At 35.0% G+C, this 15277-nt stretch overlaps 1 protein-coding gene across 2 annotated transcripts in view; it reads left to right on the top strand.

Moving 5' to 3' along the window:
• The window catches only part of LOC149797965 (uncharacterized), an 85352-nt gene extending 74219 nt beyond the window's left edge, over nt 1-11133 (top strand). For both annotated transcript variants that reach the window (XM_089963048.1, XM_089963047.1), the window contains exon 12: nt 3536-11133. In XM_089963048.1, the coding sequence (XP_089819174.1) occupies nt 3536-4332 (797 nt within the window). In that variant the 3' untranslated portion in view covers nt 4333-11133. The remainder of the gene's footprint in view (nt 1-3535) is intronic.
• The last annotated feature ends 4144 nt before the right edge of the window (nt 11134-15277 follow it).

Below are 15277 nucleotides of genomic sequence, written 5' to 3'. Positions count from 1 at the left end.
GTACCTAGTTGGTCCTAAATGAAAATGGTGCTATCTAACTTACTGCAAGTCCATGAATGGATGTTCATATCGACATGGGGCTTTTCACTGAAATACTTGCTATTATATGTAGTTGGTCTTAAATGAAAATAAATCTGATCAGCTCTCCAATATGGATCCAGTTATAACCATCTTGAAAGTTTTGTCATAGCTACTTCTAAAAGAGAGATGGTCATACAGAAACAGTGTTTCCAGTTAAGGACTTAATGTGATGTATTGTTGATCCCTAATAAAATTGGTGGCAGCCATCTTGTTATCACTATTCCTCTTGAAGGGATGAACATATTGACATTTGTTTGTCATTAAAACATTTCACTAGTTGATCCTAAATGAAACTTATGCCAGTGTGACTTCCCAAAATTTGAAATCTCGTAAAATCTCATTTTCATGAACCAATAACTATGCCTACAATCAGAAAGAAAATATCCCCAGAGTGCTTCTTTCTTGCAATGTATTAATGCCAGTCTGACTTCCATAATAAGCTATCTTGACAGTCATCCTGAAAAGCTTTAAAACTTGGGGTTTTCACTTAAACTTTGTAGCAATATATAGCTAATTATAAATATTTTCTCAACCTCATCCTTGTGGTCATCTTGAAATTGCTTCCGAGTAGAAATCATACAGATCTGACCACTTTGTGAAGGAGTTTTGAAAACCAGACTGATTGATCTTGAGGACACGTCAAATGTCTTTGCATGCAATGTTTGCATCTCATTAAACCTATAAACACAGTTAGTGTTTTTAGTTGTGTTCCAGTGAACAAGTTGATAGTCAGCAAACTAAGATTGATCTTCATAGTTTTTCCTTGAGATGGGGATTGGACCACTAATTAATTTCCCATAGGACTTAATATTTGTATATTAAAAAAATAAAAATGTCTGCATTAGATTACCATGAAGAACAAGTGTCTCATTTTTTTCTCTTGCTGCTAAACAAGGAAATGCTCTGGTCTGCACCTAATAACATAGCTTTGTTGTTACGACTCTAGGTCTTAAATACATAATTTATTTCTCTAATTTACAAAGTAAAATTTGTGGTTAGAGTGTCTCCCTCGGATGTGGGAGGTTGCGGGTTCCCACCCCGACCAAGTCATACCAAAGACTTATAAAAATGGTACTAGCAGCTACCTCGCTTGGCGCTTAGCATCAAAAGGTTAGTGTTAGGACTGGTGGACCTAGTGTCAGAATAATGTGTCAGGGGGGTACATCATGCTACATGTCTGTGGCATGATGCCCCCGTGCTAGAAATCACTATAAACTGTCACAGTGCAGACATCATAGCAATATGACTGACAAAGTGTTAAAGTTCGTTAAAAATCCAAAACGTACACACACACAAAAGTACAAATTTAAGAGGAACAGTTTTGTGAATTAAATCCCAAATGATCCTAAATGTCCTTTCACAAGTTCAGAACTATAAAATATTCCAAATGAATTCCAAGTCTTGAATGTTCCGATTTACCACACACAGTGATATGGCCTGCAATATATTTGGATGAATTCTCAATAATCCCTAAGTAGAGTTTTAGTCCAAAAAGTCTATGAGCACTTTGTAATTGCAATGAATAATTTTATTTCTTCTTGATTTATATCTGAACACCACTGTAAATGATTCCAAAGACTATCATAAATCAAGAATGAATTTGTATTACCAAATCAGCTGATAGACAAATATCCACTTGACCTACAATGCAATAGGCCATTTTGGAATTCCCTTGATGCATGTCATTTCTTATGGAAAATTAAAATCAAATTAAAAAATAAGTTCACTCCCAGAACATTCTAAATGTGTTAGCAAGGTTAGGCCTTGAACTTTAGTAAATATCTTAAAAACATGACAGAAGACAGGTAGGCAACAACTCCTTTTTCATGACAGAAGTCAGGTAGGCAGTAACTCCATTTTCACAACCCTCAGTCATGGACAACAGTTATGCAGTACACAATATAAATAAAATACACTTAACACTTGCAGCAGATTTTAATATGCAGTTTTGTGAGTAGGAAATGAAATGCAGGATGTCAAAATAAAAGTAAATAATTTATTTTCAGCTCTAAGTAGATAGAAGTAGATAGAATCTATTTACTTGACCATGGGTTCATCTTCGAATATTTTGTACTATTATTTTTTATTCCCCCACCTCTGGTTGTAAAATAATTGTGGTCTTATGCCGATTTATTGGATTTCTTCTTTGGGAGAGGGCAGGGGTTTGTTCTTGATAATTTGTTTGTCTCAAGCAAAGAGTTGCCTGTACACGAAAGAGAGAGATGGTTAATCCTAATGATTTGATGATGTGCTGATTAAGTGTCCACTGTAAAAACAATATTTATTTATTTATTTATTTATTTATTTATTTATGTATTTATGTATTTTTAAGATAATTTGTTTTTAATGTCGAACAGAATTTACTAGAATTTGGTAGGAACATGTCTTATGTTACTTGTTTAGGCTCAAATAAACAGTAACACAAGAAAGGGAAAACAACAAGTTTTGAAAAATACAATAATAATTTATTTCCATGGAAAAATTCTGTAAAAATGAAAACATATGAACTTACAGTTTTATAGAATCAAATCCAAAAATAATCCAAGAATAATCCATGAATAAAATTTTAGAATTCCTAATAACAAAATGTTCTAATGATTTCAAATTTGAGTCCGGATGAAGAATCCAAGATGGAAGACGACATATGCCATAATCTGTAGTGTTGAAGTCTACAGTTCCTTGTAGAAACAAGAAATGTCACTCCAGTTTTGGAAATCTGAATAAATTTTTATAAGAACTGTCTTTGTTCAGGAATTTCATATATGAGCACATATTTTCCAGGGGGAAAAAAAGAATTAATCCTTTTGAATCCAAGTAATTTGAAATAACTCCAAACAGCCCAGCACACAGCTTCCAGTGTAACTGCCCAACTAACACTGAGAATATCTCTCCAAAACAAAGGTTATATCCTATTCTAAAATGCAAAAAGGGGGTCACGTGACCATGTTCCAGAACTTTGTCAAATTATGTACTTGTCAAAGATCATGTACACCCAGTGTGGCCCTGATGTAAACCAATCATTTTACTCTAAAAAATACATTTTAAAAATTTTTTTACATCTTAAACACGTAGTCCCATCATGACCTTGACAACAACCAATCATTTTAAAATGTAAAAAAAAAACTCATTTACATGGTTGCTACTAATTTTGAATCAAGGTCAGGATCTAGGTCAGCACCTGGTGTTTACTAAAACAGTAACTGTTTTCTGGAAAAAGGTATCTCCAGTGAATAAATTTACATTACAATAGCATATAATGAAAAATAATTTTAAAAAAATTAAAACTGACAAACAAACAATTAAACTGAAATAAATATATATTAGATAAGATATAATTAAATCAAATATACATAAGACATGTTCCACTGTATTTTTATCATTGCCAGTAGATAATGTGTAACTTCTTGAATCATTTTAGTGTGTCTAATTATAGTTAGCAACATTTTTATTCCAGACTCCTTCACAAGAAATGGTGTACCAGCTCTTATCCTGAAAAATTTTTTAAAAAGTGTGGAAAAGTGTTCAGTGGCCAGCACTCAGTTCACATCACCTCTAAAACCTGAGGTCATTGTGATTCCGTCCTCAAATTATATCCAGCCAGTCACCTCCAAGGGAACTTTTTTAAATTTGGGCTCACTGGCCAGTGTGCAGACACATGTTGACCTTTCTGGTAAAACATCAAGTTCACAGAGAAATGCCAAATCTCTCAGTGAAGTCAAATTAGGGCAGAAAAATAAAGTTATAAAACCTCAACAACTTAAAAAGACTTCTGTCCCAGAAATTTACATAGACAATCCGGAACTAAATTCCAGTTCAGTTAACATTAATTTATTAGACATTGGTCCACCTAAGGTGAACTTGTCTCATACAAGTGGTGAAGACCATACCACTGTAGGTGACACAGAAAGATGCACAACACAGACATCAAAAATGTTCGTTCTGGCTTCTGGTTATTGGGATGATGCACGACTCCAGAGAATGACATTGCTGCAGGAACCGACAAAATCTCAAACGCAAAATTCTGCACTTTCCGGTATGAATTTTGAATCTCGGGACAGTGATGATGAGGTGAGAAGTTCTACTGGGGATTTACCTTGTGAAACAGATTTTCCAGTTTCTCAGGAAGATTTACAACCAGAAAGTCTGAATGTGAACAATGGAGAGACTTTTATGGAAAAAAAATCTGAATATGTGATAGTTGAAGAAATAGGTACAGGTGAGACAAAAGAAGTTATTTCACTTGAATCATGACATAGATGATATTTAAAAAAAATATAATTTCAGTCTCACCTGATGTATGTTGAGGTGAGAAACACGTCAGTTCTATTGTAGCAACACCAATATCAGTGTTCAGATTTCTGTGTTCAAGTTGTGTGCAAATCTGATACAAAAGACTTACTGTATTTACTTGTACATGAGCTGGATCAAACATAATACTCTGATCTGTCAATGGATAACGTTCTGGCAAATTTGTATCTGTGCTGTTTGGAGTAAAGATTAGAAGAACAACATAGGCCTGCTGAGACATTATGCATTGGAGGATCTAGATCAGTGTTGCTTGCAGTTAGCTCTGATTTAAACAGTTTTCAATACATAATGGCATGAGCTTCAGGTTGGACGCTGTGTTCTGCGAAATTCCTATTCATATGCTTGATGTTATGGTGGAGCTAATATTTCTATATGACGTCATTGGATGTGCAGTATTCTTTATTCTTGAGCACTTTACAGTTTTGTTAATGGATATCTCAACGGAAAAACTATATTTTCATAATGGAATTCTTTTATGGGGCAAGTTTCTTGGGTTGAACCTTGAGGTTATGTACTGTGAATTTTACTAAACTACATTGACCAAGTTGTTGACTCATGTTGCAAAAGAAATTCTGAATATTGCATAAGTGGCTATTTTTTGCAGATTCTGTTTGTATATTAAAATCTTTCTACCAAAGTAGTACTGATGCATATCTTATTACCGTTATTACCAAGTATCAGAGGGTACCAATGTGCAGACATTTTTTTATATGTCTCTACTGATCATATACCTGAAGATCATTGGGGATGGTCTATTGCCCATCACCATCATCTGTCATCCAACGTCTGTTTGGCCGAAAGCACAAGTTTATTAGCACTACTCCTCCTAAACTACCTGGAGGATTGCTATGAAACTTTGCATACACTTTCATGGCATGCTTTCATTTGTCCTTGGTGAATATGGTGCTGCTTGCACATCCATTTTGAAAATCTTATCACTACTCCTGCTTAACGGATAGCGTATCAGCAAGGACCTTTCTCTAAAAGACTTCTTTTGATGTTTCGCTGGAGATGTTGCTATCTGACATGCAGTATGCCCACTACTGTAGCCATCTTGAAAATCTTTTTATTGTTACTACTCCTGAACGAAAGGTCATATCAGTATAGTGTTTGCACTGAAAGACTTGTGATTATGTCTGATTGGTCCTAAATGATAATGTGCTACTCTAATGTCCAATATGGCCACTATTGTGAATATCTTTTTATCACTACTCCTTCTGATTGGATGGTCATAACAACTTGGAGTTTTCGCTAAAGGACTTCTTATGTCTAATTAGTTCTATATAAAAATGGTGCCAATCTGAAGTCCAGTATGGGCATCACACCAACCATCTTGAAAACCTTATCATAATTCATCTGGAACAAAGTTATATTGACATCGGATTGACACCAAAAGACTTCCTATGATGTCTGTTTAGTCTTAAATGAACATTGTGACAATGTGAAATCAAATATGGCTGCCACACTGTGGCCATCTTGAAAATCTTGTTATTGATACTCCATCTGACCGGATGGTCTGATGAACATGATGTTTTAGCTAAAGAACTTCTTTTGATTTGGACCACTCCGGTAGCCTAGTGGTTAGAGTGTCCGTCTCGAATGCGGGAGGTCGTGGGTTCGATCCCCAACCGAGTTATACCAAAGACTTACAAAAATGATACTAACAGCTGCCTCGCTTGGCGCTCAGCATTAAGAGGTTAGTGTTAGGACTGGTCGACCTGGTGTCAGGATAATGTGGGACATCATGCTACATGTCTGCAACATGATGCCCCAGTGCTAGACATCACTATAAACTGCTACACTGCAGACATCGTAGCGATATGACTGAAAAATTGTTAAAGCTACGTTAAAAATCCAAATCACACACACTTTTTTGATGTGTACTTAGTACTAAATGAAAAAGGTGCCGTTCTGATGTCCAGTGTGGCTAACACAGCAGCTGTCTTGAAAATCTTGTTAATTCTACTCCTTTGGAAAGTCATATCTTGAAAATATTGTTATCTGTACTCCTTCCCAAATGGATGGCTATATCAGCATGGGGTTTGCACCAATAGATTTATTATGATACCTATTTGATCCTAAATGAAAATAGAACCAATATGACTGCCACGAAGACTGTCTTGAAAATCTTGTCATCACTCTTCCCTATGATCATTATGACATTGGGTCATCACCAGAGACTTCTAATGATATCTAGTGTTTCCTAAGTGAAAATGGTGCCAAGCTGAAATCCAGTAAGTGTACCACAGTAGCTAATTTGAAAATCTTATAACTGAAGATTATAAGAGATGGTTCATCATTAGACAGTTATAAGGAAGAAATGGTCTTGTCTTGAATTCCTAGAAATTCTTTTCCTCCAGTGGATCATTAGTCTCTTCAAAAGACCGCTGTTTTGTGTTGAGGGTGATAGTAGTAAGAATTTCTCTCAAAGAGAAATAAGAGTAGAAAAGGTGCTGGAAGTTTAATCCTTTTATGTAGCACATATATACATCAACTGAGCATTTTCAATCGAATCTGCCTCTAACATGTTTTGTAGTGATTAACGAATCCTCCTTAAAATTGAGCCAGTATGCAAATTTCACAATCAGTTTCCTCTGAGCATAATAAAAGTTTTTGACATAGATTAATAATAACAAAGGCGTGTCTGATCATATAAGTTCTTGACTTCTAGATCAACTGCAGTAATTAACCGCTTACTTAGTGGTTTTTTTTGCAGTTGAGCAATGAGATGTTTTCACTGATTATTTCATTTTTCAATGCATGTCTCAGGGTTATGCAATGTCATACATGCAGTTTCAGTATTCATTAGTAATGCCTCTGTTGTTACAGTCAGTTCTAATGCATATAGCAGTCTTAATGAATCCTCCCTGCTGCAGTGCCAGCAATAAATATACCAAGTATACTTGATTATAAGTCGAGGCAAACTGCAAGCAACAAAGATCCTGATCTGCCCTAGCATAATGCGCCAACAGATCAGGGTCTGTGTTTGTTCTACTGACTACTCCTAAAAACTGCACAGACACAGTTCTGCTGGTGCATTATGCAACAGTAGATCTAGGTCTGTGCAGTTTGCAGTTGGTCTTGACTTATAGGTGAGTATATACAGTCAACAAATGCGAGGTTTTTTCGTTATTGATTTGAAGTTATTTATAACAAAAACATTTGTTGAAATGTAAAATAAGGACTGCTACTCATATAAAAACTGCTTCCATTGCGAATTAAAACTGGCAGAAGGGGATTTCCTTTTTTGTAACTGTCATCATCAGCATCTAGATTCTGTTACAGATTATATGTTTATGTGACATATATTCACATAAAAGTCAAAACCAACCATAAACATCATCAATCCAGATCTGCAGTCACTTTATGCATGGACAGATTGTTCTATGCAGTTTTTATGAATGATCACTCGAAAAAGTGACATAGACACATATCTGCTGGCATTTTATGTTTTTCAGTCTCTGTTTTTCGAAATATGTCTGACTTGTACATGAATGTTTGAAGTTGTGTCTCACTTGTACATGCTTATTTGAAGTTGTATCTGACTTGTACATGCTTATTTGAAGTTATCTGACTTGTACATGCTTATTTGAAATTGTGTCTGACTTGTACATGAATGTTTGAAGTGTCTGACTTGTACACGAATGTTTAAGTTATGTCTGACTTGTACACGAATGTTTAAGTTATGTCTGACTTGTACATGAATGTTTGAAGTTGTGTCTGACTTGTACATGAATGTTTGAAGTTGTCTGACTTGTACATGAATGAAGTTGAGTCTGACTTGTACATGAATGTTTGAAGTTGTGTCTGACTTGTACATGAATGTTTGAAGTTGTGTCTGACTTGTACGCAAGCATATATTAACTTAAAATAATAGCCACTAGATTTAATTAAAACATTGGTACAATTCAAATGTGTTTATAAATATTCTACTTTTGGAGCGCTAGGATTCCTGTCTCACCTGCACATGCAGTTATTGGTGCTAAACAAGATAAAGTATTGTTAAAAGTTACCTTGTACCATTCATCTCAACTCAAGGCCAATTGCAAACTGTACAGAGCCGGGTCTGCCATTGGGTCGATGAAGTTTGTAATCATAGAGAACATGTTTGCAGAGCAGATGTGAACTGAAGAATTGTGTTTCTACATCTTGTATCTAATGTTAACCCTTTTGTGTTATTCTTCTGATTTACAGTTTGTAGTGGAAATATTTATCTTCATTGTGAACTATTCATTGACCATTGATTTTGGTCATCGTTGCTCAGGGTCTGTGATTCATAGAACATAGAGTACAAGAGAATTTAGCTTTTTTATCAATGTTTAGTGTGAACTTCTGAGGAGTTTTTCATTAAGTGCAGATATAACTGGAACACTGTTGTAAAAAATTAAGACATTTATTATGATACGGTTATTTTTAATAGAAACGTGTTTTCCTTTTTATGTTTTCTTTTGCAGAAAGATATTGTTCAGCATAACATTAAAAATTTTCCCTGAGTTTCAGAAAAGTAATTTATAGCAATGGGACAGGCTTTATTTAAAGACTGATCCCTTAATAAGGATACCTCATTAATGCAAGTGAAAAGGAAGAAAATAAAAGTGTTAATATTAATGGAGTTTGAATTCTTCCTCTTTGTGGGCATAAGCTATGAAGTATGCAACTAGTTATTTAGTGAGTGTTTTTGTTTTTTGTTTGTTTAAAAAACAATGTAAATATAGCCTCATTGTATCTTTGTATATTATTTTCTCACCTGATTTGGCAAGTGGCAAGACTTGTAATGATCAGCATCATCAATGTTTTTAAGATTTGGTGTAAACATTTTATGCATGTTAAATACTTTGAGAGTATATCAACCAAGCTCAGTACACAGGGGTATTGATGCATTCCATGGAACCCATGTAAGTGTATATTTCTTGACCTGCCATTTTTAGACCTGAATGCAAGATGGTGTTTCTCTTGGCTTTGATGTCATCCACTTGGTATTAAAGTATTTGTGCAAGCACATAGCTTACTTTGTATTATAGTACAAGTCACATGGGTCATGTATGCACATTTACTCATTTTAAATTAAATATAAACTGTTTTAAAAATGTAACACTAATTTTCTTTAACCAAAGTCTATTCAGTCATGATTTTTGATTGCTGTTTACTTTAACTGTCACCAAGAAACTTCAAGATGAAAATTATCACTGTGGACTTTTGTAGTTGTGGCCTTGTACTAAACTAGGGTCAAAACAAGAGTGTGGTGAGTGGAATAGCCACAGTCAAGGTTAGTACAAATTTCTTTATCAATATGCGTAACTTTAATTGTGACATTATCGCGTGTGACATTCAATCCAGATTGCACTTGATCACACCTTTAGGTTCATTTTGCCCAAAAATGTCTTTGTGCTTTATCATTGATTTTGCCATATGCACCTCTCATAGCATCTAAATAATGATCTTCCAAAGGAATTGGGTGTATGAATCCAAATGAAGTGAATACTTGCCACTTAAAGGTATGTAGAATCAAATTCAAAAAAATGACATCCATTACTGAAATAGTTGGTGTTGAATGCCTACATGACCCATGTGACTTGTACTATAGACAAAATATATTAGATCGGTATCTCACTAGAAGGATGCTAGGCTCTGGCCATTAAAGGCAACATGTGGTGTTCTTCAGGTCCCTTATGAATCACAAGCCACAGTAGTCTGTGTAGTTGATGTTTTTTTTTACTTTAAGCAAGCTGAGTTACAAGTGAATCAAATTTTCATCAATTTTACAATAGATTATTGAAATTCTGAAGAGAGGAATATTTGAGACCAAACTGCAATATACGTGTAACACATTATTATTTGCTTCTTGCATAATTATATTATTTTTTTAAAAATTGAATCTGTTCTCTTGTATATTGGATTGATTAATACTGGGTTTGTAATTTTGTAAGATTTGACATATCTTCCAGTATGGCTAATGGTAGATAACAGTTAGCCATGAACCCACAACAAAACCTATTAGCAAGGGTAGAAATGTGAGCTAGTTTAGGGTTTTGGGAAGTTTAGTGAAACCTCCTTTTTTGTAAAGTAGTACACTTAAGAAAATTAAAGTGGAGATAGTGAGTCATTTCAAGTAAAATCAACTACTCCTGTCTTCAAGTCAAACCATGTACAACAAATCCTGAATCCATATCTAATATACACTGTTCAGCATATTGTAAAGACTAATTTTGCAAATTACTCTTAAATGGTATATTACTTGATATGTGTATGTTCCATTTTAGTTATATTTCACAGAAAATTTTGATATACTCAGTGTTGAAAATGTGATGATCATAGACTTCATATGAATGTGTAAATAAGACTCCATTATACATTTATTTAAAGATATACACATTAAGATATGGCCAGCTAGACTGTAAGAATGTATATACTGTACTAGGAGAATATATTCAAATGTACATGCATACTTTCCATTTTACCTATTTTGGCATGACACTACCTTGTGGATAATGTCTATACAACTGGCTTATAATACCAGTATCATAGGCTGCTTTGTATTTGTCACAAGTATGTTTTCTTTCTTTTAATTTTCAAGGATTTAGTAGTATTCATGGTATATTTCTTTCTTTGATGAATTCTTGTGTTCAGAATCCATTAAATTTATGAGTGAATGAAACATGGATCATTTCACCTTGCCATTGGTAACAGTTTTTGTTTTCCTGATAGAAATTTCTGTTAAAATGATAATAAATCATGTTTCTTACAGAGATGTTTTGGTGCTTAGGTCCCTTTCTCCATCTTCACTAGGCAAGGGTTGTTGATCCACTTCACTGACCTCAGGCATAGGTAGCTAGTTGAAACAGCATTGTGAATGAATATTTTCTTGCCAATAGACTTACTGCCCATACAAACAATATCATCTGGCTAACGAGAGAGCTCATTATGTGACCATTTAGGTGTTCAGATATGTGGCTTGATTTTTCCATGATATCCACATTCATGGAATCAAAATTAAGTTTTGTGTTAAATGTTGAAATTGGAGAAATTTTCATGGAGGGCCACTTTGATTATTCCTATTTCCTTAGGTAAATGCAACTGGAAATATGATTGGCTCAAGTTCTTTCAGAGCATCCAATCAGATAGTGATGCTGTAGATATTATTTTGCTAGCTATAAATGCCATGGATTGATGTAGTGGATCAGCTACACTTGGCTAGTGAAGATGCCCTATTTTATGTAATTGTCAGATCTCTTTTGCATCATAAAATCATATGCCAATAATTAAAGTTGTCACAAAGAATATTATTTAAATAGTACATGTAGATATGTAGGTGGAAAAAAAAGAAGGGTTAAATGCAGATATAGTTAGAAGATTAAAGATGGACATAAACACGTACCGTCTGACGTGTTTCAACAGTCACCTTTATATAGCAGTCACTTGCTTGCAACAGCTTTACTAATTTCACCCAATAAATTTAATGCATGAAAGGCTTTTATATAACTGTCACCTTTCTGCTGCCAGATGTTCCTAACCAGGTAATGGTTTCTCCCTGCTTTATAGCAGTCACTGGAGCATAGTAACAATGGCTGCTTTTGACGTGCAAATTAAACTTTTTGTTTGATGAGGAAGGTGTTTAGATAAAGTAGTAGCACATGAATCAATGTGGAAACATTTCCTGTCTCATTGGTACTTTCTGTACTTTAGTCACCCTGTCAGTATAAGGTGTTATATGTTTAATTCAAAAGTGAGGCAGGCTTTATCACTATCGATAAAGAGGATCGAAGCAAGTTATTAGCAGGAGGGTGAGGAAAAGTAGTACAGTTGCAGCAGAATTGTTACTTTTTGTGATAGTGTGAGACTGTGATTGGTATTGTTCTTAATATTATTTTTTTTTTAAATCTAATGAAAAATGTTAATCTGTGGGATAAGCAAATTCATTACATTCCACTGGGTCAAGGATTTTTCAATATTTACAAGACTTGTCCGTAAAGGCTAGCGAAGTTTTGCTCAACATGTTAATAACAATAGCCAAATGAATCACCTCATTCGCAAAAGATAGAAAGATATTTGAGAGAATATAAAATAAAGACAATAATTCTTAAGATAGAAGGGAAGTAGGAAAGCCTATGATATAAAAAGGAGCGAGTATTCAAATAGGCGTTTAAATATCATTGCCTGAGAGAATTGCTTTGAGAATAGCGATTACAGAATAACTATTCACACAAAATTATATAATAATGACAATTCAACAGCTAAGGGCAAGCTGATGTGTGGTAATTACACAAATTCGGTGCCTGAAAATATAAAGAAACGTAGGATAAATATATTATAAATAATTTCAAAATTACTCTATGAACTCTTAGGCTTGACTCAACTTTTGGAACTGAGCTAAGAACACATGAGCATTGTCTAATATATTGACCCAATATTTGAGAGTTTTAATGAATCAAAACACAAGATATTCTCTGTCGATATATTTTGTGTAAGCACAACTGATGAGTGAAATGAATTTGATTATTAACTTGGTCACTGATGATGATATACATGTTTGAGCACTGGCACTCGATTATGTATTTTGATATCCAAAATAAATCCATTCAGCTTCTTGTCATTCCCTGTTCATCGTAGGCCTCAAACATAACCTGACTGTTTTGATCTCAGCAAGCGGCCCAACTGATTGATCTAGATATTATTTTGAAGTGTGAAAACCTGTTTCCGACTCTAATTGTGCAAGTTGGCCACAGAAAGAGTCAATCCTTGTTTCACAGCAAGCTTTTAGTGGTAAAATTAGTGTTTTGTCTTGGTACACAATACAAAGTTAATTTTTTAAATTAGCTTCAGAGAAAAAAAGAGATATGGGATTGTTTTTCATATGTTGTCCATTGATCCGTTAGAACAAGTGTATTATAGTTACTTCTCCTAAACAACTTGGAGGATTCCCATGAAACCTTTATATATCCCTTGGTCCTGCGTGGAAAGGTGCTGACCTGACATCCAGTATGGCCACCATAGCAGCCATATTGAAAATCATATCACTACTTCCGACTGGAAAGACACATTGAGATGGGGTTTTCACCAGAAGACTTGTTATGATGTCTAGAATGGTTCTAAATGAAATTGGTGCCAATCTGATATCAAATATGGCCACCACAGCTTGTCCTGGCTGGAAAGTCATATTGACATGGGGTTTTCACCAGAAGCTTAATTATGATATCTAGGTTGTCCTTAATAACAATGGTGCCAAGATGTCGTCTAATATGGTCATCATGACAGCCATATTGTAACACTTTGTATTGCTACTTCTGAATGAAAAGTCATTTTGATATGGGGTTTTCACAAAAAGACGTGATGTCTAGTTGATGTTAAATGAAAATGGTGGCGATCTGATGTCTAATACGGCTGTCACATCAGCCAACTTAAAAATCTTGTTATCACTACTGAATGGATGGTCATGGGTTTTTCACTATAAACCAAAAAACAAAAAACAACAGCGAGAAGCTTCACGATGTCTAGTTGTTGCTAAATGAGAATGATGCTGGTCTGACTTCCAGTACGTCACCATTGCTGCCCACTTTAAACTCTTGTTAATTGCAACTCTTCGTGACCGAAAAGTTATAGTGACATAGGGTTTTCATCAGAATACATCATACGTTTAGTTGATTCTAAATGAAAATGTGGCCCATCTGATGCCTAACATCTTGTTGTCAACCATCCTGATAATCTACATATCACTACTCTTCCTTAATCATGGATGGCCATATAATAAAATGGGGTTTTCACTTTCTGTTGATGTCTAGTTGGTCCTGCTGGATGGTCCAAAGCGCTTATCTGGGTTCGAGTCTCGAGCTCGGTCAGTGTGGTAATGCGAAAAAGCTGCCAGTAGGTTCCCCTGGGTCAGTGGTTCATACGGGGGGAGGGGTCCCGGTTTCTTCCATCACCAGTTATACTGGCTGCCATGTAAAGCCTATCTTGCGCCGAGAAATGGCGCTAAACCAACCGAACAAAAAACATAAGAAAAATGCCTGTACAAACACAAGCTGAATGCGTGGAGCAGAACCCTGATATTTAAACCACCTAAAAAATGTGATCACTTGTCATGCTAGTGGTCTTAAAGGAAGGGTTTTACGTACGTGTGTAAGTATACGCGCGCGTGCTTGTGTGTGGGTAAAGTTGTAAATCTGTTGATATTTCAAGCAAGTAGTCATTTTTATAAAACAACCCACTCATGCAGGGATATGCCAACTAACATAAACAAGAAATCAAATCAACAATTCGAGCCATTATAATTATTTTTGTTAGGAACATATAAGAACGCAAGAAATGGGCGTCATAAACAGTTCCAAAAGTTTTTGTTGGCTTTTTTCATTTGCATATATTTCCTAAAACCCTTGATATTTTCTCATTTTACTTTGCTGTAATCATTATGAAGTTAAGATACTTTATTATGTGACATGCGTACTCTCCGCTTTGACCTTGGAGTCAAGTTTGCAATCAGAGAAGTAGCTTCTCGTGGGTCGGTGGTTCTTTCCGGGGTTTTCCCGGGTTCTTCCTCCACCATTAATACTGGCCGCCATGTATAGCCTATCTTGTGATGAAAAATGGCGTTAAACCCTACAAAAACAACAGCAATCAGAGAAAAATATAGGAGGCTGTGAAGAGATACCTTAGAAAATAGTCTAAAATCAAACTCAAAACAAATATGGGACAAGAGAAAAGCCATAAAAGGGAAAGCATCTACCTCAGCCCCAAAAATTAAAAATGCCATAACAAATAAAGATAAGGCAGACCCCCTAGCGAAGCATTTTTCGAACATGAGTAGCAACAATAATCACACCAGAAACTTTCAAGAACACAAAAAACTAATGTTGGAAACCCTACCTCAAATGTTTCAAGACCAAGGAACAAAAGA

Source organism: Sinohyriopsis cumingii, chromosome 6 (assembly GCF_028554795.1).
Source record: "Sinohyriopsis cumingii isolate HCF-2022 chromosome 6, ASM2855479v2, whole genome shotgun sequence".
Classification (NCBI taxonomy): Eukaryota; Metazoa; Mollusca; class Bivalvia; order Unionida; family Unionidae; genus Sinohyriopsis; species Sinohyriopsis cumingii.
The sequence above is the reverse complement of the archived record's forward strand: the minus strand, read 5'-3'. Positions and strand labels throughout refer to the sequence as shown.